Below are 22,896 nucleotides of genomic sequence, written 5' to 3' on the forward strand. Positions count from 1 at the left end.
ATCAGCCAAAAGTTGTCAGAGCGTAAAAGCTATAATAGAACTGTGAAGTAAAAGCGCTTGGCATCTCTCCACTATCAACCCCTCATTCACCCTCAGCTTTCACCACACCCCTTTAAAGTGATTCCATCACGTAAAGCATGCTATTAGGCTAGGTTGATTAGCTAGACACTGGTTATTCAATGCATTTCAGTAAAGACTAGTATAACAGATAACGGATTTTTTTTTTCACATTAGTACTATTTAACCGCCAAACACAATACAGCAAAATCTTACAATCTTAAGAAAAAAATCTTATCTATTTTATCATTTTCAAGGTCAGCGTCACTGACTCTTTGGAGCTGTGTTAATGACATCATACTCTGAAGAGCTGACGTTTCTACCACTCAGTGTCATATAATTTCTGTCCTCTTCTTTTGGCTTCACATTCTTTCGTACTTTGCTGCAAAAAAAGAAACAAATGAATCATTTGAAAGCATGCTATAAAAAACATCAGTAGGCTTTCCATTGTGAACATACTAACATACCAAAGGCATGCCGCACAGATGACACTGACACTGAAAAACACACCAGCGAGGACCCAAGGAAGGACTCCACTGTAAAGTCCACAGTGCATTTCAGACCCTGCCATGAGAAATAAAGCCATGGACATTATATTCCTACTCAACTTATACTTAAGTTACAAGTAATTATTCTGGCATTATGACATGGATCAGCTCCAACAAAACAAATCTGATCACTGTCAACTTTAACTGGATCAGAAATGTTGGATATTGTTGTTTATAGTGAGCTTAAACATTAAGGACAAAAACATGTTATGCCTTTTGACCATAATCGATAACATTTATGAGTACACTTGAGACCCTGTTGACTATCATGGCCCTTGACAAAATCTTGTACACTGGTAGCATCAATTTTAATGCTTTAATTTATAAAGTATATCTGTTATATGTGTTAGTACTACAGCATATCAGAGTCACATTGGTGTTTGCTGGTAATGGACCAAATGAACAGCGTATTCTAGTGTCTTATACAAAGTCTTAAACGGTATAGTCAGATTGATTTAAGAGATTTAATACTCTACTTCATCGGTCCCTAACCCCCGCGCCACGGACCAGTACCGGTCGATGAGTTGTTTGGTACCGGGCCATAAGTACGGTGTACATTTTAGGACATCGTCAGGTCTCAGGAAAAAAGGTGTCAGGTCTCAGACTCACATGGAAAATTGTCAGGTATCAGACTCACATGGTAAATTGTCAGGTCTCAGACTCACATGGTAAATTGTCAGGTCTCAGACTCACATGGTAAATTGTCAGGTATCAGACTCACATGGAAAATTGTCAGGTCTCAGACTCACATGGTAAATTGTCAGGTATCAGACTCACATGGTAAATTGTCAGGTCTCAGACTCACATGGTAAATTGTCAGGTCTCAGACTCACATGGAAAATTGTCAGGTCTCAGACTCACATGGTAAATTGTCAAGTCTCAGACTCACATGGTAAATTGTCAGGTATCAGACTCACATGGTAAATTGTCAGGTCTCAGACTCACATGGTAAATTGTCAGGTCTCAGACTCACATGGAAAATTGTCAGGTCTCAGACTCACATGGTAAATTGTCAAGTCTCAGACTCACATGGTAAATTGTCAGGTATCAGACTCACATGGTAAATTGTCAGGTCTCAGACTCACATGGAAAATTGTCAAGTCTCAGACTCACATGGTAAATTGTCAGGTATCAGACTCACATGGTAAATTGTCAGGTCTCAGACTCACATGGTAAATTGTCAGGTCTCAGACTCACATGGAAAATTGTCAGGTCTCAGACTCACATGGTAAATTGTCAAGTCTCAGACTCACATGGTAAATTGTCAGGTCTCAGACTCACATGGAAAATTGTCAGGTCTCAGAAAACCTTCCTGCAGGTGGCGCTGTTGTCATGTCCCATCCAAATTGATTTCCAAATACGTCATCAACGTGTGACAGTGGGAGAGCGCAAGGTCATTGACCTCACCGGAGTTTTACCGCGGTCCAGGCTCCTAACGACACAAGGTAAGTTTAACTTTTTCTCCCTTTTGTTCATATTTTTGACACAGTTGTGTGATATTAAGTTGCGGTAATGTTGTGAAAGTTACCTATCAAAGAAGGAAATCTAGTTTTGTACGAAACCAAATCAGCACTATTCTTGTCTGGCCAATTCGTTCTAGCTAGCGACAGTGGTGGTGAAACGTGATTTAAATTTAAACTGTTTAGTAATTGTTTTGTATATGTTTCAGCAAATGGACAAGCTGAAAGCTTACGAGCAGCCTGCATACTTTCTCTCGCTGTTTTCTCTTTTCTATATTGCTACTGTTGAGATATTTTGTGATCCTGATATGTATTTTTCTGTTGTTGTTTTTAGACTTTTCTGCAATGTCATCCGACGATGATGAAAGGAGTATCCGACTCTGGCTGTTTCTTATGACTGTACCAAAAATACTTTTTTTTTTTTTTTTTAAAGAGCATTAAAAATAAATGACGAAAGTACAACTTATTTATTAACTACTGTTCACCTCTTTCATATTAAAGAAGTGTATTTTTTGCTACACATATTTTATTTGTGGGCACTGAATAGACGCTGCTTTTAGTATAATTGCCACCTAAAAAGATTTAGTAATTTACTGGTTAATTACTTATGTTCAGTGTAAGAGGTGGGTGATCAATTAGACTATTTTTGTTACACTTAACCTTTCAAGATACGATGATAATAACATTGTTCAACAAAGGCTTAAAACAAAAGGAAATCAGCTGTGTACTCAATTCATATGGGCATAAAATAAGGTAAGTCTGCATTTCAACAGTTTCCATGACAACTCTCTAAAATTACAAAACATGCAGTTGTCCTTTAATATAATGCAAGTCTGTGTTGTCTTTTAACAGTGAGAGGCATCTGAGACGAGTTTTAAAACTTCTAGGGTTGAAGCGAAGATGCCCCCAACGACCTTTTACTGAAATCCACAAAGCAGTGGAGGTAAGTGTTAAAACATCAGTGCAAAAAATACATATTTTCCTGAAGTCTGTGTTAGGAGCTATTGTTGAAACAATAAATGTTATTTTCTGTAGTTATTTAAAAAAGCCCATTCAATTAATTGTTTGTTTGTTTTTTAGAGTGAGATGAAACAGTGTTCTCCTGAACAAGGAATCAGGGCAATGGTAAAGCGGGTAAGGGATGTCAGAGGAGTGCGGCCTTGTTACAGGTTGGTTTCCATAGTGTGTACTCAATATAATCAAGTATTCTCTTGTTTTACTGTTGAGCTCAGAGTAAAATCTATTGTTACTGTAGAGACGATGTTGCTAATATAATGAGGGATATGGATGCAAGTGGTCTTCAGAGGAGATCTCCTGGAAAGAAGAAAATTCCCCGTCGGAATTACATCAGCCGTGGTCCAAATGACACCTGGCACATTGATGGTATTTATTTTATCTTTTCAATTAACCTTCCTGTCATGTTTTGATGTTACTTCTGTCGAAACAAATTGTAATTTTTATTTGTTGTTTCATATAGGCAATGATAAACTGAAGTTCTTTGGAATGTGGATACATTTGGGGATTGATGGGTAGGTCTGAATATGGCATTCGCTACTTAATTGATTATATTCAGATATAGTACAAAGTTGCTTCAAGATAAGGATGTGAGGTAAACTGAGGTGTTATCTCTCCTGAGTAGTCTAGGGCAGGGATGGGCAACTCCAGGCCTCGAGGTGCCGGTGTCCTGCAGGTTTTAGATGTGTCCTTGATCCACAGCTGATTCAAATGGCTAAATTACCCTCACAACATGTTTTGTAGTTCTCCAGAGGCCTGGTAATGAACTAATCATTTTATTCAAGTGTGTTTACCCAGGGTGAGATCTAAAACATGCAGGACATTGGCCCTCGAGGTCTGGAATGGGCCAAGCCTGGTCTAAGGGACCAAGATAAAGTATGAATAGTGAAGGAGGATTCAAGATGGCATTTTTTAAAAGGTTTATTTCCTGCTAGTCCATTTCAGACTGGCAGTTATTTCAGGGAGGGCCAAGAACAACACAACAAATAAAACATCCCTGATATAAAGTAAACAGAATTTAACTCCAAAGAAAATAAAATGTACAATTTACGATAACCTACCTAACCAACACAATAAACAGGAGAATACAAAACAAAAGGCAGCTCTCTCCTCGCATCAGTCTGAACACAGTCAAGGGTCACATTCAATTCCAAAGGCATGTAAGCCTACATAACTATGGCAGTCAAAATGGCCGGAGGAACCAGAAACAACGCCTAGACAGAATACAATGGAAAACCAGAATACTCTTGGGGAATGTAACAAAAACCAAACATATTGCCAAAACATGATTAAATCATATGTACGAGTGGCCGCTTTTCAATTTCTCTCTTTTCAGATTTTCCAGGAAGGTTCTATGGCTAAAGGTGGGCACATCCAACCGCAAACAAAACTTTGTGGCCAGATACTTCTTTGAGGCTGTTCAAGAACAGGGTGGTATGCAATATACTTAAAAAAGGGGGTTAAAAAAAGATTACATTTTGGTTATAAATTTATTTTTTCATCATTCACTAATTATCTTCAGTTTGTGTCTTTAGGCTGTCCTCAAATGATTCGGGGGGACAGAGGAAAGGAGAACCTTGTTGTTGGTCAAATGCAGATGGCATTTCACATGCGAGATCTTGGGAATCAGGCATGGAGGTGCTTCAGAATGGGGACATCAGTGCACAACCAGGTATGTCTTTAAGCTGGTAAATGACTATTTCTAAAGTAACAACCTGACAACAAAACTGATAATGTCATGTTTATGTTGTTTAGAGAGCTGAATGTTTTAACAGTATTTTAAAGCGGACATGGATTAAGAAATGGCTGACAACATTTGAGGTAAAGCAAATCTTTCACCTGTAAAACCTAATAACAAAGACTAGCCATCAAAATTGCGCTAAACATACGATGGATTAGTTTATCTGAAAACACTATGCTGGAATTTTTTTTTTTTTTTGTACATCTGTACCTTTTCACTGATGAAATGCTCACCTTCACAACTTATGTCTTTTTCAAAACCACATGCTTAGGCCATGATGGAGTCTGGGATCCTTGAACTGGACAATCCTGTGCACATGTAAGTCAATATTTTTAGACATGAAAAATGATCAAGCAGCAGTATGAAAGTATGTGGTCTAGGAATGCCTTTGTTTTTTGAGTACTGATTAAAAATTAGCTTTTACATATTCTTCCTCAAAGAAGCAGATGAACATATTAACTTTTTAATTATCCTTTTTCATAGCAACTGCTTGCAGTACTCACACTTGCCACTGCTTCAAAGAGACTTAAAAACGGAGCAAACAGTTTGGAACACCCATGACATCCGCAAGCAACGCAATGCACCAGGTCCATTTGGGAAACCCGACCTTCTGTTTACCTCACCACCTCCTGGTATGTCATTTGAAAGTCTGTGGGGTTTTTTTTCTTTTTTTTCTTTTAACTTTCATTAGTTTACTTTTACTTTAATATAGCACTCTTCACAGGATAAAAACCACAAAGTGGCTTCACAATAATATAAAACAGACATAACAGCACAATCGAACATACAGAATAAATACAATCAAGGAAACATAATGATGTAGGGCAGAGCATTTCATGACCTGGGAGCCACCGTTCTGCAAGATCTATTGCCTCTGGTCTTCTGGTGGGACTACTAACAGCCATTGATTAGATGATCACAGGCTGGGAGAGGGAGTGTGGGGTTCTATAAGATCAGAAATGTAGGCAGGAGCTTCACGATTCGGAGCTTTGAAAGTCATTACTAAAATTTTAAAATGATTTTTCTAAAATATACTGGAATCCAGTGTAATGAGCGTAAAACTGTTATAATGTGCTTTCTTTTATTTGTCTTCCTAAGAAGCTTACTTCTGGTACAATCTGAGATTTCTGAATTTCTACTGTCAATACAAATATGGCTTCATATTGGCACCTTTAACTAAAAATTAATCAAAATGTTTGAGTGATATTTACATCTTTCAGTTTCTGCAATAACATCTGTAAAAACTGACTGCTTATTATACAGGTTGTAGAACAGCTTTATGATTATTCATTTATTTTTAACATTCCAAAGTGAACATCTTTTCAATATTGTCTTTCATTCGCAGGATATGGCAATGTGCTGCACATAGTTGACCCAGACCTTTTAGACTACGCCAAGCAATTAATCTGTGAGGTGGAAGAGCCTTCACTGGTAGCAAACCAGGAATTCAGAGACATGTGCCAGAACATTTTAGAAAACAGCCAATTTCCCTGCACACCTGATGGTTGCCTTGCTGCATACCTCATGCTAGTCCAAGAGCTGACAACTGCCATGAACAGAAATGCAGTTCCTACACCTTCTACGTTTGCAGAGGCAAATGACATATACATCTTTCTGAAGAGACAGAGGATGGAAGGTGCACCAGTAAACATTTCCAATGACCAATAAAATCATACAACATTGTTTGTTAACATTTATTTATCCTTGTTTACAATCAACAGGTAATTTGAAAACTGTCTGACCAACAAAATGTACAATAAAATGTTGAAAAACAATTGACAAGGTGCCATCTTTCATAATGATTCAGTGTTTCATTTAACACAACTTTTGTTAACCCTAATGTATAACATAATTAACATTGAAAGACTTTTGAACTGCAGACTGTAGCAACATTACCACTTGTAGCCATATCGGCTTGTAAGATCAAGGCCTGACTTGAGAAACTTAACAACATCAGATGCGGAAGGCCTTGAGTCTGGGTCATAGCTCACCAAACCACCAAGAAAACTGTGTTTGTCACTGAGATGTGATAGGGCATGTGGTGGGGTTTTGGTGGCCATTAGTGCAGCCAGTTCTCTTTGTTTTTTAACAGTCCACGGAGCGGACCCCGTCAGGATCTCCAGATATGTGGCTCCGAGGGACCACATGTCTGTCTGGAACGAGGCCTCTTCAAACATCAGTATGCATTCAGGAGCCATGTAAAGATATGTGCCACCAGCTGGACCAATAACCTGGGCAGTGAACTTACTCCCTTGACGAAGCATCACAGTGTCTCTTATGTTTGCCATGCCCCAGTCTGTCAGGACTGCCTTCTTAGAAGGGTGGTGAACCTATAAGGTATACACACGAGAACTTATCAGGTTGTCTTAAATCTCACAAATGTTATCAAAACTGTCATTCCAAAGACCACAGCTCATAATTGAAAAGAAAAACCCCTCAAAGCTTTTAGCACCCAGATCACCCAACCACTGCAGATTTATTCTGAGATTGTTTATTATACCTAACATTGAAATTAACAGATTGGATAATGATCAAACACGGTTTTATAGTCCTGTTCTTTTTTTTTATCCCCATTCCACTTAAGAAAGTGGTACAGACTAATAGAACAATAGAAAAATTCAGTTTGTAAAGCCTAAACTTATTACAACATGTTTGGGAATTTTGTAGGTGTGCAACAACCAACATATTAAAGAAACAATGTAAGGCTTCCTACTTAAAAAAAAGTCCTTTATATGAATATACCAGAACAGTTCCTCGTTGAAATGTAGTGTTTAATAGACTGAAGAGAATAAAGTTCAATAAAGAAAAATTCAGTATGGCTTATGTAGAAATGTTTAGCTTATTTTAGAGCTTAGACATGTAGGAATGTTTAGTTTTTTAGAGTTTAGAAATATGTTAACTTAGAATGTAGAATTATTGTAAAGACACTGACACTGCCCTCAATGTAATAAAGGCCTGATTGTGTCATGAACTTAGAAGTAGATTTTATGAGGCCCTCCCCCATTTGAGCTGTGAAACTAAGACAAAGAGGAGTTGATAAGTGGAAATTCCTCAGGGTATACTTAGGAGGGGGTTTCAACATTTGTGACTTGATAACGGTGGTCTGGAACGGAGATGGGTTTTTATGACATCCGGGAAGTCACTACATTGAGACACACACCTGCAGTGCTTTACTTTACGCACCCACACCCACATGCACACTCACTCACGTGTATGAGTGAGTGTGCATGAGTGAGTGTATGTGCGCATACCTGTGTGTATACACAGGTATGCGCACATAGTCACTCACGAACACTCACGTAGGTACGTGGGAGCGCGCACATGTAGGCATTCACGTGCTCGCACACACACAAACATGTAAACATGGTGATTAGTTTTATGGCACCTCGTAGAGGGGTTAGAAGGGGGGTCACTTATACAAAACTGCATGTAACGGACAAAGGAGTTGAGATCTGCAGAGGAAGTCCGGGGTTCTGTACATCTCCCTTCTATAAGCTATAATCAATAAGTGTGTATTAATAAAAATATTGTTAATTGACTACTCTGAGTCCCGGTGTTTTTTCTGGAAGCCTGACGAATACACGAACTGTGGTGAAACTGCTTTTTGCAACACTTACCATGACATTTGCTGGCTTTATATCCTGGTGAATGATTCTCTGTGCATGGATGTACTCTACTGCCATGGATAAGTCCAGTGATATGAAACCGGCATCATCCCCTTCAAGCTATCAAGACAATATATAATGGGACCTAAGACCAACAAAGTCAATGTTTGGAAGTGTCCATCAAAAATCCCTGATTGCAGTCCTCTTGTGAAACTGTAAGCAGAGGTGAATGGTGTGTGTGAGCAAGGTGGCCAACAAATCTGACTCAGTTACACCAGTCCTGTCTGGAGGACTGGACCAAAATCCCTGAAAAATATTGTAAGAATATTGTAGAAGAAAACCTAAAATGTCTGAACTCATCCATGTAAAAAAAAGCAATTCTACCAAAATAGTAAAGAAGCTTATTATTAGAAAGTTAAGATTATTATTTTACTAAGTTCATACTTTTCTGGCATATGGCAATTAAAGATCATTTTTGTAATTCTAAATGGTTGAAAACATGAGAGAAAAAAAATTAATCAGTCTTTTTATATGTTGTACGCAAAGATGGTTTCAAGTACATATTTAAAGAAATGCCAGCAATAAGAAGTTCTGTTTTAATATGATGGTATTAAGATTATTCACAAAATGTATTCAATATAAATGTATGAGTATTGGTACCTTCACCAAGCAGCTGTCTGTGTGAAGCACTTGCTGCAGGGTTGCGCCATGAATGTATTCAGCTGCCAACAAAAAGCAGGACTCAGTGCGGGCAACTGCCATTAGTCTGACGATGTTGGGGTGAGACAGTCTCCTAATAAAAAAAAAAAAAAATAGAGGCATTACAGCTTGAGGAACAATCGATTTTGAAAATGAAACAAAAATAAGTGTGTCAAAGTTCTTACAGTGAAACATTTATCTCATGATGAATGTCGCTGTCCTCCATCCCTTGTTGGCCACACACGATCCTTTTAACAGCTGCTGGAGTACCATGAAAAGAACCTCTATATACCTTGCCAAATGTCCCTTCTCCCAGTAGATTGTCCTCGCTGTATGTAATTAAAGCCTCTTCCACATATGGAACACGTGGAAGATACACTTGGGGATAAAAAACACAAAGTAACATACATTAACATACAGCTACTGCTAAACATTCTTCTATTAACTGCTGGATTAGTAATATCTAGGTTTACTCCAGGAACTTGAGTACCAAATAGTGAAGAATGAAAACCTTTATTTACAATTTTGTCTGATGATATGATGTTAGCCCTAAATGCGAAATAATGCTTACATGATGGCGACTTTGGAGTTGTGTTGAAGGACTCTGCAAAATCTATCAAAAGCTCACTATTTCCAGCACCTTCAGATAGCTCTTCAGCTCCCTCCATAGCTTCTTTTGCCTCAATAACTGCATGTGGTAACATGTCTTGGCTCACTGCTCCACCTGGACCTAGAGATGACCCTACATTTTCCTCCTTCCTTTGCTTGGACTGGCTTTTCTTTCTGACTCTCCCTGTTTCAAATTCACCTGAGCTGGATGTTTCTGGATGGAAATCCTATGAACACATTCAGCCAAGATATACTTTTTGCAGGGTGCACTGTGAAAATATCCACATTTATGACAATGATAAGAAATTAATTGGTCTGTTCAAAAAGAAGCCATGGTTTTACCTGTTCTGCAACATTTTGTCCTATGAGGGTTTCAGGAAGTTCATCTGCAGAATAAGATGCATATTACAAATGTGCAATGACCAAGGATAGTAAACAAGTGTGTAAAGGTTGGAAATGTAATGCAAACAAAATAAGAAGTCAATTTTAATGATTTAGTTAGATGTCCAGGCATTCACCTAAACTGCAACTTTCATCACCACCCACTTTAGTTACAGGGTCTTCATCTGTAAAATAACACATTAATTGCAATATATCTGAATGCCCACCATAGTCCGTGTACCACAGGGGTGGGCAATTCCAGGCCCCGAGGGCCGGTGTCCCTGCAGGTTTTAGATCTCACCTTGGGTCAACACACCTGAATCACATGATTAGTTCGTTACCAGGCCTCTGGAGAACATCAGGACATGTTGAGGAGATAATTTAGCCATTTAAATCAGCTGTGTTGGTTCAAGGACACATGTAAAACCTGTAGGGACACCGGCCCTCGGTGTCCACCCCTGGTGTACCATGTTCAATCACACAATCAAAAATATTCAATTTGGTTTGGGCAGGCACACACCTGAGATGGAACTTTGATCATCCAAACACACGACCTCTGTACAAAAAGTAAAATTATTTCATACCATACAAAATCGAGTGCTAGACAGTAGTTAATAGCAATATTGATCACTTTATTACCCAGTTGTCTTCGCCCGATGTATAGTGTTCTTTTCCACAGATGTGTAATATCAGAAACAGTTCTGTATTCTTTGTGGAAATCCTCCTTACTCCACCTGGTCCCGTCAGAATGACAAAGAGTGAACTCACTCCCCTCAGTACGCTCTGGCCAGAAGCGTTCTTTGGCTATGGTAATTAAATCATCATAGGTTTCATGGCCTTGCAGGATGATTCGAGGTGGAGCTTCGTCCATTATTAACTTCTGGTACCGTCCACACCTTCTCGGAGTTCTTGGTTTCCACTCCATGGGAGCCATTCTGACCTAGCATCAAGGAGAAAAAGCAAAGTTTATGAAAAAATATGCCTTTTTAGACAGTTAATTATTAATATATTGCTGATAGTCATACACATAGCTTCACTTTTTAACTAACCTTCAATAATGATTTGCCATGGTCCAAACGTTTATCATTCAATGGAAATTGCCTTTTCTTTACTTGAGGCTGTAGTAGTTTCTTGGCTTTACCAAAGGCCTCTGCTGCACCTGTAATGGATGAAGTTGAAAGTTAATCAAACTGATCCGCAGAAAGTTCTATATTACAACTGATCTTAAAGCAAAATAATTGGGGTTTTCTTACTGAGAAATTCATTGCCACTTGTTGAAGGAGTGTCATCTGCAATATAAATAGGGCAGTGATGTGAAACATGTGCTTTATAGAATTCTACTACAATCACAGACTACTGCACACTGATCTGCTTTCAAAATGTATTGCATCTATAAATAAAGTGGTTAGTCAATCATAACCTGCTAAGCATATCATGTTATATAAAGGAGATTATTTTACATGTTGTTCAAAAGTATCAAAACCTACCTGATTTTTCTGCTACCAGGAGCTTTTTTACGTTGTTATCAAAGCCTTTTTGGGTAATCTCGCCTTCAAATAAAATTTTAGAAAGTAAGGAGTTATAGCTAGACTGTAGGAGCCAAATCCTACATGAGTATCTAACTTTTAAATTGCAATGAAGAAATCCATCTTTTGTCAGTTTTTTTTAAACTAGGGCACTCCGACAATATCACAAAGTAATAACTATATACGTCTTTTAACATGCATATTAATTAAGAGAAGTAAATAGGAATACCAAACAATGTTAAACCATTAAAGCACGATATTGTCAGGGTTGTTGGCAGTTAAAAAAGGAAATTGCAAGCATTACAAAAACATTTAATAAAGCGTTTGATTACCATTTTCAAGGTCTTTTTTCAGCTGCTCGTAAGCTTTCAGCTTGTCCATTTGCTGAAACATATACAAAACAATTACTAAACAGTTTAAATTTAAATCACGTTTCACCACCACTGTCGCTAGCTAGAACGAATTGGCCAGACAAGAATAGTGCTGATTTGGTTTCGTACAAAACTAGATTTCCTTCTTTGATAGGTAACTTTCACAACATTACCGCAACTTAATATCACACAACTGTGTCAAAAATATGAACAAAAGGGAGAAAAAGTTAAACTTACCTTGTGTCGTTAGGAGCCTGGACCGCGGTAAAACTCCGGTGAGGTCAATGACCTTGCGCTCTCCCACTGTCACACGTTGATGACGTATTTGGAAATCAATTTGGATGGGACATGACAACAGCGCCACCTGCAGGAAGGTTTTCTGAGACCTGACAATTTTCCATGTGAGTCTGAGACCTGACAATTTACCATGTGAGTCTGAGACTTGACAATTTACCATGTGAGTCTGAGACCTGACAATTTTCCATGTGAGTCTGAGACCTGACAATTTACCATGTGAGTCTGAGACCTGACAATTTACCATGTGAGTCTGAGACTTGACAATTTTCCATGTGAGTCTGATACCTGACAATTTACCATGTGAGTCTGAGACCTGACAATTTACCATGTGAGTCTGAGACCTGACAATTTACCATGTGAGTCTGAGACCTGACAATTTTCCATGTGAGTCTGAGACCTGACAATTTACCATGTGAGTCTGAGACCTGACAATTTACCATGTGAGTCTGAGACTTGACAATTTTCCATGTGAGTCTGATACCTGACAATTTTCCATGTGAGTCTGAGACCTGACAATTTTCCATGTGAGTCTGAGACCTGACAATTTACCATGTGAGTCTGAGACCTGACAATTTACCATGTGAGTCTGAGACTTGACAATTTTCCATGTGAGTCTGATACCTGACAATTTTCCATGTGAGTCTGAGACCTGACAATTTACCATGTGAGTCTGATACCTGACAATTTACCATGTGAGTCTGAGACCTGACAATTTACCATGTGAGTCTGAGACCTGACAATTTCCATGTGAGTCTGAGACCTGACAATTTACCATGTGAGTCTGAGACCTGACAATTTACCATGTGAGTCTGATACCTGACAATTTTCCATGTGAGTCTGATACCTGACAATTTTCCATGTGAGTCTGAGACCTGACAATTTACCATGTGAGTCTGAGACCTGACAATTTACCATGTGAGTCTGATACCTGACAATTTTCCATGTGAGTCTGAGACCTGACAATTTTCCATGTGAGTCTGATACCTGACACCTTTTTTCCTGAGACCTGACGATGTCCTAAAATGTACACCGTACATAAGAGTTGACACTCGGGTGTGAAATTCATGGTTTTCAGGGGTTTTAGCGTTTTTGTTTTTTTGTTTCTTATCAATTTTATCTTTAACTCGGTTTCCCTGGGTCTTTTCCCATGTGTCATGAATAAATCTTCTTTTTTTTGTACCAGTACTGGTTTGTTTTGTTGTATTTATTCACGGCACCTTAAAGGCCGGTCCGTGAAAATATTCCATTCGCTTCCGCTTCTCCTTTTCAGGGTCGCAGGGGGCGCTAGAGCCTATCCCAGCTGTCATACGGTGAGAGGCGGGGTACACCCTGGACAGGTCGCCAGTCTGTCGCAGGGCTAACACACAGAGACAGACAACCATTCGTGCTCACATTCACTCCCGCATTCACACCTATGGACAATTTGTATTAATCAATCAACCTATCCCTGCAAACTGCATGTCTTTGGACGGTGGGAGGAAGCCGGAGTACCCGGAGGGAACCCACGCAAACAAGGGGAGAACATGCAAACGCCACACAGAAAGGACCCCGCCCTGATGGTGGAATTGGACTCAGGACCTTCTTGCTGTGCGGCAACAGTGCTAACCACCGTGCCACCATGCTGCCAGGCCGGTCCGTGAAAATATTGTCAGACATAAACCGGTCCGTGGCGTAAAAAAGGTTGGGGACCGCTGCACTACTTATTGTAGAGTGGTAAGCCAGTCTTGATTCCTTTTTCTTTAATTTGTGAGGTGATTCTATATTGACCAAAGCTTTGAGTGTGAATCATTTTTTCTCGCCGGTCTGCCCAGTGACAGACTGCAGAATCTGATAACCAGAAGAAAATGGAAGGACACATTTTTCAAATTTATGAGACTGATTGACAGGTAGCCCACTCAGTTACCACTGTGAGAGGATCAGTCAAAGCACCATTGAATACAGTTTAGAACACTTAGACAAACGATATAACAACACAACAAGAGGTAACATGTGAGTGAAGGTGCTCATAAACCAAAGTGAACAATTTAAATACTGTACTACGCATCATTGTATTTACTGAAGTATATCCAGCCTTTTTATATTTATTTGGGACAACCCCATTGCAATGATGTAAACCATATTGTCTTGTTTTTCTGATTTATGTTGTGGTGTTATAAATAGGAATGTGTTTTATTAGTGTGGTTGAGACATTAAAATCATCCGTGCTATAGTCTTTGGTGAGCTGTGATACTTACACCAGATACCCAAAAATGTCAGAAAAATGAAACAGGCTATTAGCAAGGGACAGTGGCATTCAGTGTAGTAGTTGTAGAGTATAAGAGAGGTGAATTATTAATTATTAGTGGGGAAATATTATATGAGAGGTGGATTATGTGTTGTTAACATTTTGGATAAATAGAAATGCCTAATAATGTGATACATACACTGAAAATTGACTTGAGTCAGATTAGAACGTGCAAATCCAATCTTGTTTTTAGCCTGGCAAAAAATACCCGACTGAATTTACGTCTCTCGGTCTTTAATCAGCTCTTTACCAGGTATAGTCCCTCACTGCTCAGTTGGCATGACTGCGGCATTTTAGAGTCACGTTGCTGTTCTCTGGTACTGGACCAGAAGGACTGACTGAAACTGTGATGTTTTTAGGTAATTCGGAAAAATTATTGTTTTTAATGAAAATTAGTGGTGTATTGTACATTGGGTATTGCATTTCCTGACATAAAGCCTTATAAATTAATTTCAAAGAATGACAGCTCAAGAATGCTTGGACCTTATTTTAACCTACTGTCTAACTCTTCTGAAAATAAAGTGTAAAACAGTGAAATGTTGTGCATACACTAAAGAGTTATTTAAGATCATTTAGGTCAGACTAAAACTGTGGAACTTTAGTTGAATCTAAAGAAAGTGCAATAACACAATCACTTGGTTGTATATAATGGATATGAATGTGTGTTTCATGAAGTCTAATTTATGTATCAAAACTACAATTTAAGAATGCTGATACTTTTTTCTATTAAAAAAATATACTGTTTCTATTTGCTGAGTATTGGAAAAACATAGTGTATAAAACTTGTTCTAATGATCTGAATCTTTGATGCTGGGTTATACTGATGATATGTAAAGCAGATGTGAAATATGATATTTACACTGAACATCTATTTGAATGCTGCTGGAACGTCCAACTCCAATCTCATTTCCAGCCTTGCAGAAAAATGATCGTCTGTCTCTGAAGACTTGAATGTTTAAACTGGTTCCTGTTCCAATAAAAGCCTCCTGGTTTCCATCAGCTCTGTACCAGGTGTAGTTCCTCACTGCCGGGTTGGCATTACTGCTGCAGGTCAGACTCACATAGCTGTTCTCTGGTACTGGACCAGAAGGACTGACTGAAACTGTGATGTTTTTAGGTGAATCTGAAAAATAAGGAATAAAACATGCAGATTAGTGGTGCACTGTATGTTGGGTATTACACTGCCTATCATTAAGTTGTATATGTGTATTTTAACAGTAACTTTGCATGTTCTCCATGTGTCTGCGTTGGTTCTCTCTGGGTACTCTGGCTTCCTCCCACAGTCCAAAGACATGCAGTTAGAGGAGTTAGATTGATTGGTAATTCAAAACTGCTCTTAGGTGTGAATGTTAGTCTGAATGGTTGTCTGTCTCTCTGTGTTGGCACTGCGACAGACTGGCAATCTGTCCAGTGTGCCTGTTGCCCTATGACAGCTGGGATGAGGCAAGAGGCGGGGCTTCTAAACCTTTTTTCCCCCTCTCTCTCTTGTCGCTTACCCTGCTCTTTGGTTTCTTTGCTTCTCTTTTCTATCACTGCATCGATCACCTGTTTTCCTACTCATCCACAAACAACAGCCTTTATTTCTACACACTCTGCACGATCACACAGGCAACACATTTACAACAGCCTCACAGTGCACACAGATATAGGACACACACACTCAGACGTGTACACACTTGTTCATATTAGTTAATATACACACACATAGTCAGACCTACGGAGCTTCCCGCCACACATTTACAAACAAGTGATGCGTTTCCATTTTCCTCAGCCGTTTCCATTTTCCTCAACCGTCTATGTGAGACACACAGCGAGACACACTAAGGTTTATCACATGGAATGTGTACGGCGCTGGCTCCAGAGAAAAAAGGTTAAAAATATTTAACCAGCTTAAAAACTTACAGGCAGACGTTGTTTTATTCCAAGAGACTCACAGGCCTGTCACTGATTTGAATGAAATTAAAACACCTGAGTTTCCTAATGTGTTATCAGCCTGTTATAATTACAGACAAAGGGGAGTAGCAATTTTAATACATAAAAATATTAATTTCACAGTACTTGACACAGTTATAGATCCAGAGTGTAGATTCCTAATGGTTAAACTATCTATACTTAACCAAAAGCTATGTATTGTAGGTATATATGGTCCAAATGTTGATGACCCCTCATTCTTCCACTGATTTTTTAGTACACTCTCCAAACACCTAGAATGCACACTTGTTCTTGGGGGGCGACCTCAACCTGGGGCTAACTGAAGAAATGGATAGGCTCAGTGCAGCAGGAACTAGTATAATTAAACAGTATATGAGCGACTTTGGTCTTTGCGATGCATGGCGCACCCTTCACCCCAACCGTAAGGAATATACTTTCTTCTCACATGTCCATCACTCCTACTCTCGTCTGGATTATCTCCTACTCAGCCGCTCACTGCTGAGTGACATCTCAGACACTGAGATTCATCCTATAGCTGTCAGCGATCCTGCTCCTGTATCTTTAACACTAATACATAAGAAGAACACTACACCAAGTAAAAACTGGAGACTTAACATATCACTACTCGAAGATGAAGACTTTATCAAATACTTTAAAAAAGAATGGAGTCTATATTTAGGCTATAATGACATTCCTGGAACATCAGCATCTGTTCTCTGGGAAGCAGGGAAAGCTGTGATGAGAGGTAAAATAATTTATTTCTCATCGCATATGAAGAAAGAAGAAAACAAAAATATTCAGGAACTAGAAAAAAACAGCAAATCCTTAGAAAAAGCCTATGCGTCCCGCCAAACCACACCAATTTACCCCTTTTCTTTCTTCAATCAAGAAAATTTGAAGAGTGAAAATAAGAAGTTACTTTACTTGGCCTTTCTTTCTAAAGACTGATATATCCAATAAAAATGATTTTTCTTTGTCTTTATATGGACTAACTGAACAATGAAACTTACAATCACTTGACCAACTTTATAGTTCTCTTTACTGAGTGTCAAAAACTACCTATTCATCATCTTCCAGGGGGGCTGGAGCCTAGCCCAAATGCTGCTGAGAGGCAGGGTACACTGACACAGACAGTGATTCCTCCTCTCTCTGTGGGGGGAAGAGAAACTCCACATAGAAAGGCTCCAGCCAGATGGTGGACTTGTTATTTCATGATCTATTTTGATACTTCTTTTTCTCTTTGTCTTATTTAGAGTTTGGTCACCTGGAAATGATAAATGCCCCGGTTCTTACATACCACTATTCTACTCTACTTAAACCGCTTTATGCAACATGCCAAAGTTGTTTTGTTTGCTAACTAAAATAACAGAGAAAATTTTGAGATCTTAAGAAAACAGATTACCTAATTTTCCTTGCCTGATGATATAGTGGTGTGCAAATTGGCGCCAGTCTGCATGTCAACCTTCCAAATAGTAGATAACCTGCTCTACCTTCTCAGTGACACCACCCCAGCCACCCCTCCCAGCCATCCAGCTAAAGTCACCCAGCTAAAGCCAACCAACCTCACCTCCCCTGAGTTACAGTCCCACTTTACCCAGTTGTGTTCATTCTCCATATTTGCTGAGTGTGCATTTATTGCCTCTGTCTACCCTCTATTCTTTGTGCATTGTACGTTTCAATCTTTGTTTTCCCACTGTTGTTTTCACTCACATTTGTTCTGGGTTGCATTCAAAGACTTTATTGGCTACCATTCGGATTTTTCTACTACACCTGAACAAGGGTTCATTTTTCATTGACTATCTGTGGCATGAGTCTGGATCTGGGGCCTCATTCACACATCACATAACAGTTCAAACTGAATAAAGACTTTTTTTAAAAAATAATTCTGCTTTACTGTTTGAGCATCAGAATGACTTAAAAGCTTAAACAAGCTTGTGTATTCACAAAACAAATATGATAATATGGATAAAATACATGACAATATGTAGTAAGTGAAAAACTGAAACTATAAACTGAAAAGCAACTGTCAAATGTGACTGACTAAATGTAGTTTTGTTTTATTCTAATATTACTGATGTCTTGCAGAAATTAATAACACATCTAGGTAACTGTATTTATTACTAAATACATTACTACTATTTATAGGTTATTACTGTTTGTTTTTTGTGTGGGTTTTTTTTTTTTTTTTTTTTTTTTTTTGAGAAGACGACAAATAAACTCACATGAAATATCAGGAGTTAAACTTGTTTCAGCAGTGACATCAGGGCTACCATCCTCTTTCCTGTAGACAGCAGTGCAGGAGATTTTATTTCCATGATGGAGGTGAGAAGCAGTGAAATTCATAACAGAAGTCTTGACTTTAGTTTTGTCCTGATTCTCCTGCAGTGTCTCCCGACTCTGACCCAGGTTAGGGCTCCATGTCAGAGCTGGAGGATGAGACCAACATGGAGCTGGAGCAGAGCACGTCAGACTCACTGAGGTTCCCTCCTTCACCTCCAGTGTGGATGGAGTCAGAGTCGGTGAGGGAGGAACATCTGGTAGGAAGGCATATTCTGATCAGTCAATAAACAAATGAACAGCAATTGCTAGGTTTTTAGATGCTGTGTAAAATCTAGTGAATTCACAATTTAGTCAAGTCAGCTTAACAAGTGTCCTTTATTCATATGAATAATCTGTATATGAATATCAAAACTTACCTATGAATGAAATATTTACACCAGCTTGTGTAAAAGTGTATTTCTTTTCATTATCACAGTCCAGTCTGAAGTAATATTTACTTCTTTGAAGAAGACTTGCATTATTGAAAGTTGTGGTGCAGTCTTTCTTTGTTAAGTCTTCTGTCATTTCTTGAGCTTTAAGTAGTCTTCTAGTTTCACTGTATGAATACCACCAATATGCTCTACATGAATCATCTAAGTCAATTTCAAATCTGCTCTCTACATCAAAGGAGCAGGGGATGGTCAAACAGGATCCTCTCAAAACATTTATATTCTGTGGCATCTTGATGTTGAACCTTTCACACAGTGCACCTGAAACACAACACAATGAATTATAAAAAAGAAATGGAAACAGTAATTTACAGCAACAGTACTGTTTTAATTACTGTAGCCTTTATCCAGAGTTATCACTGTTGCTAGGACTTCAGTGTTTAATTCAGGTATGAATACAAGTATTTTTATTGTTAAATATCTAATAAATGGACACCCTTTGTAGTTTAGTAGATGTTTCATGTTAAATAATAATCTTTACACAATAATTTTTACATGATGCTGACTTTCTTCACTCACCCTGCAGCAGAGAACTAATGAGAAGAAAAGTCAGAGTTGCAGCCATCTTTGTTGCAAAAAAAGTGAAGAGTCTGAAGTTTGCACATGAAACAATTTACATGATTATTTGTTAAACATTACCAGTGACAAGCTGTTATGGTGAAAAGTGACAAAAACATTTTTTTTAAGTATTCTGTTAAAGCGCTCAAATGATGTTTGGGAAAAAATTTAGTGTGTTAGCTCAAGATAACAGCAAATATTATTCACTCACTCACAGGGCTCATTATCACCTTTAAAATATGTGATTATGAGAGTAATAGTAATTTTGCAAAGCCCAGCGTTCTCATGTAACTACTACTACTGTCATTACAAGGATAAATATTCAGCTTCAAAGAATCTGGTAAGATACCAGCATACAGCTCTTATTTCAAGAAGTTATGTTCATAAACATGATAGACGAGAGAAAAAGAAAATCCTTCACCTTTTTCCTGTGGAACTTTTTTCTCGACAAATATGATGTTTAATCTAAATAGCAGTGAATCAAAGAATGATAGAAAATCATAGATGGAAATGTTAGCTTTGCATAAAACTTAGATATTTCTTCTATATTTAAGATATAAAAACTTACATTGTTGCGAGCTTCATAGAGAAGTCATTTCCACAGGTGTGAGGTTTTTTAAGAACTGTTCAGGAAGTGATGTAAAAAGAGGAAATAACACAAAAGCATGAGTGCGAATATTAGATATGCTTTTACCAGAAGTGGCTGTTAACAGTATCACCTTCTTTTTTGACCGTGATCTCCACAACACGTCTTGCACCACTGGACGTGCTGTAATCATTTGTATACACTTAGTAATAATGTTCACTATTTGGCTTTATTGTATTATTTGGCTAAAGGAATAGAGTAATGTTTCTATTTTCTAAAAAAGAAACTTAAAAGTTAAAAGCAGTAACAGTGAGACTGGTGTTGTGTAAATTTCATTAATAAATAATATGTACAATATAAATGTAAGAAAAACAGCTGCATAAAGATATAATTCAAAAATATGGCTGTGGTGGGGCGTGGTCTGCGGTGCCGTGCAGGGAGGGCGGACGCACTTGCGCAGCATCTCTAATTACGCCCGCCAACCTACATGAGGGGAATTGTGCTGTTGTGTGTGAGTTTTTGTGGTGTGATGTGCGGCTGACCGCCCAGAGCTACAGCCAGAATAAATAAAACGCCTCTAACACCAAATCTGTGGTCTCGCCGTGTCTCAGTCACGCCACAATGATAATACAAAAATCTATACCTGACAGGGGTGTTCTCATATCACAAAATGAAGAGTTACTATACAGTTTTATAGAGAACCATAGAAATGATTTCCTGAAGCATTCTCTATGACAGCAAGCTTCAATCAGTCTGAGTAAAAAGGATATCTGCTGCCTCAGAAGTTGTTGTCCATGAAGTTGGGTTGTCCCTGATGAAGTGAAGTTTACTCATTACATCCTCTCCCTCAGTGACACAAACACCTCCAAACTTTTGGAGGTGCTGCTGGCATCTCTGACTCTGATGCTGCCCCCTCAGCAGACAAAGGCAAAATAATACACTTGCTACTACTACAGTGCCGACCTGTCAGTGGCAGCAATTTAGGCTTCATTGTATTAAGATATTTTGTGAAGAGTCTAGGTATTAAATGAGCTGGGGCACGTACGGTGTATCATTTTGGGTATTAGAGGCTTGTAATTGGGAACTGATGCCATGAACAAAATGTAATGTAATAGAAAAATAAATTTCTATCAAAGCCTACAGAAATTGAATTTAATGTAGTTTTTCATCTTTGGCAGTTACACAACTTGACACTAGGTGGGAGTGTTTTCAGGGGTTAGTTTGTCCTGTCTCTGAGCAGGAGCGTTTTCATTGTTCTACAATGTCATGGCCATGTTTATCGCTTGCTTTCCGGCTTCCATATAGTTATTATATAGTCAATGTTCACTGAAATACAAATATAGTCAGCCACAACTAAAATCCAAAGTCACAATTATAGTTCAATGTTGAATTAACTTGTGATGACAATTATGAAAGACAGAAAGCAGAACTGCAATGACATTGAAAGAAATTGCAGCAGGAAAAACGTAATCTGATACTGTGGTTTTGTTTGAAAAAAATCTGACTATTCATAATAACACAGACAGAGTCAGATTTTTTTCAAACAAAACCACAGTATCAGATTACGTTTCCCTGCTGCTATTTCTTTCAATGTCATTGCAGTTCTGCTTTCTGTCTTTCAGACACACTACTGTCAAAGTTATGACTGGTAATCAACTTTTGGACTCAAAATGCACAACTCAACAACCAACAGAGTGCTAGTCAACAAGTTTTATTAAAAAAAAAATTTTAAAAAACAAACTCAAAGCAGCAAAAACTTGAGCCCAAGGAAACACTGGGGTTTACAAGATTCAGTTCAAGTAGTGGTTCTGTCAGAATAGGTGAGAGTGGTAAGCTGGAGCAGAGGTTAGTTTAAATAACTTAATCTTTTTTAGTAGTTACTTGATATTTTCCAGAGAAAAGCAACAATATGGTAATATCAAACTGTCAAAAAATTTCTGCTTCCGCTATGTCAACAATAGCTATGTTAGAATTCTCCTCTGCATTACACTAAACAAGAAGTTTCTCACTCAGTAACATAAAGTCAAATAAAATACAACATGTACATGTCTATACTTATAGATACCTATAGATATCTATTACTTACATAGTAATAGTAGTGGTAAAATAGTTAAATTTATGTCTTGCATATTTCCACAACCCTCTATTCATAATCACATACTGTGTATCTACCATACACATTGTATATAGTGTATTATCTTACTTATTTTGTATTTGTTTGTATTTTATTTGTATTTTTGTATTTTTCTTCTGCTATCTGTACCTGAGCTGAGGTAACACACAAATTTCCCCAAAGTGGGATCAATAAAGCCTTATCTTATCTTATCATATCTTATCTTGTCATTATTTGGTGCATGTTACTACTATGTCAAGTGTAGCTGTGTGGCAGGCAGGATGAGGACCCAAATAAAGGACTCGTAACACGACAGGATGAATGAAAAGAGGCAGCTTTATTGCTGT

General features: G+C 38.2%; 3 protein-coding genes across 7 annotated transcripts; 1 reads left to right on the forward strand and 2 right to left on the reverse strand.

Moving 5' to 3' along the window:
* Positions 1-309: 309 nt before the first annotated feature.
* LOC109204118 (sialic acid-binding Ig-like lectin 14) lies at positions 310-21,820 on the reverse strand. The gene is made up of 6 exons (XM_025911203.1): positions 19,812-21,820; positions 19,221-19,553; positions 18,747-19,058; positions 15,452-15,715; positions 525-621; positions 310-439 (listed from the first exon to the last, which is right to left on the reverse strand). Exons 1-6 carry the CDS (start codon positions 19,855-19,857, stop codon positions 322-324), a joined length of 1,170 nt encoding a protein of 389 aa, XP_025766988.1. The 5' UTR covers positions 19,858-21,820; the 3' UTR covers positions 310-321.
* On the forward strand, positions 1,795-6,599 carry LOC109204117 (uncharacterized). The gene is made up of 13 exons (XM_019364367.2): positions 1,795-2,050; positions 2,400-2,435; positions 2,734-2,818; positions 2,918-3,008; positions 3,146-3,234; positions 3,321-3,448; positions 3,543-3,594; positions 4,416-4,513; positions 4,615-4,751; positions 4,835-4,900; positions 5,092-5,138; positions 5,304-5,452; positions 6,166-6,599. Exons 1-13 carry the CDS (start codon positions 1,831-1,833, stop codon positions 6,486-6,488), a joined length of 1,521 nt encoding a protein of 506 aa, XP_019219912.2. The 5' UTR covers positions 1,795-1,830; the 3' UTR covers positions 6,489-6,599.
* On the reverse strand, positions 6,501-12,401 carry LOC109204116 (MAP kinase kinase kinase wis4). Of its 5 annotated transcripts, XM_019364359.2 has the most exons (14): positions 12,249-12,401; positions 11,973-12,024; positions 11,602-11,664; positions 11,368-11,403; positions 11,164-11,273; positions 10,754-11,054; positions 10,635-10,670; positions 10,252-10,299; positions 10,076-10,119; positions 9,696-9,960; positions 9,310-9,502; positions 9,086-9,218; positions 8,438-8,545; positions 6,501-7,150 (listed from the first exon to the last, which is right to left on the reverse strand). In XM_019364359.2, the coding sequence occupies exons 2-14, from the start codon at positions 12,019-12,021 to the stop codon at positions 6,713-6,715; spliced, it is 1,824 nt and encodes a 607-aa protein (XP_019219904.1). In that variant the 5' UTR covers positions 12,022-12,024; positions 12,249-12,401; the 3' UTR covers positions 6,501-6,712. The 5 variants fall into 5 exon arrangements, with proteins under 5 accessions (XP_019219904.1, XP_019219905.1, XP_025766982.1 ...); XM_019364360.2 differs by lacking the exon at positions 11,602-11,664; XM_025911197.1 differs by having other exon boundaries at positions 11,973-12,395.
* Positions 21,821-22,896: the final 1,076 nt, after the last annotated feature.

This window comes from Oreochromis niloticus, linkage group LG11 (assembly GCF_001858045.2).
Source record: "Oreochromis niloticus isolate F11D_XX linkage group LG11, O_niloticus_UMD_NMBU, whole genome shotgun sequence".
NCBI lineage: Eukaryota > Metazoa > Chordata > Actinopteri > Cichliformes > Cichlidae > Oreochromis > Oreochromis niloticus.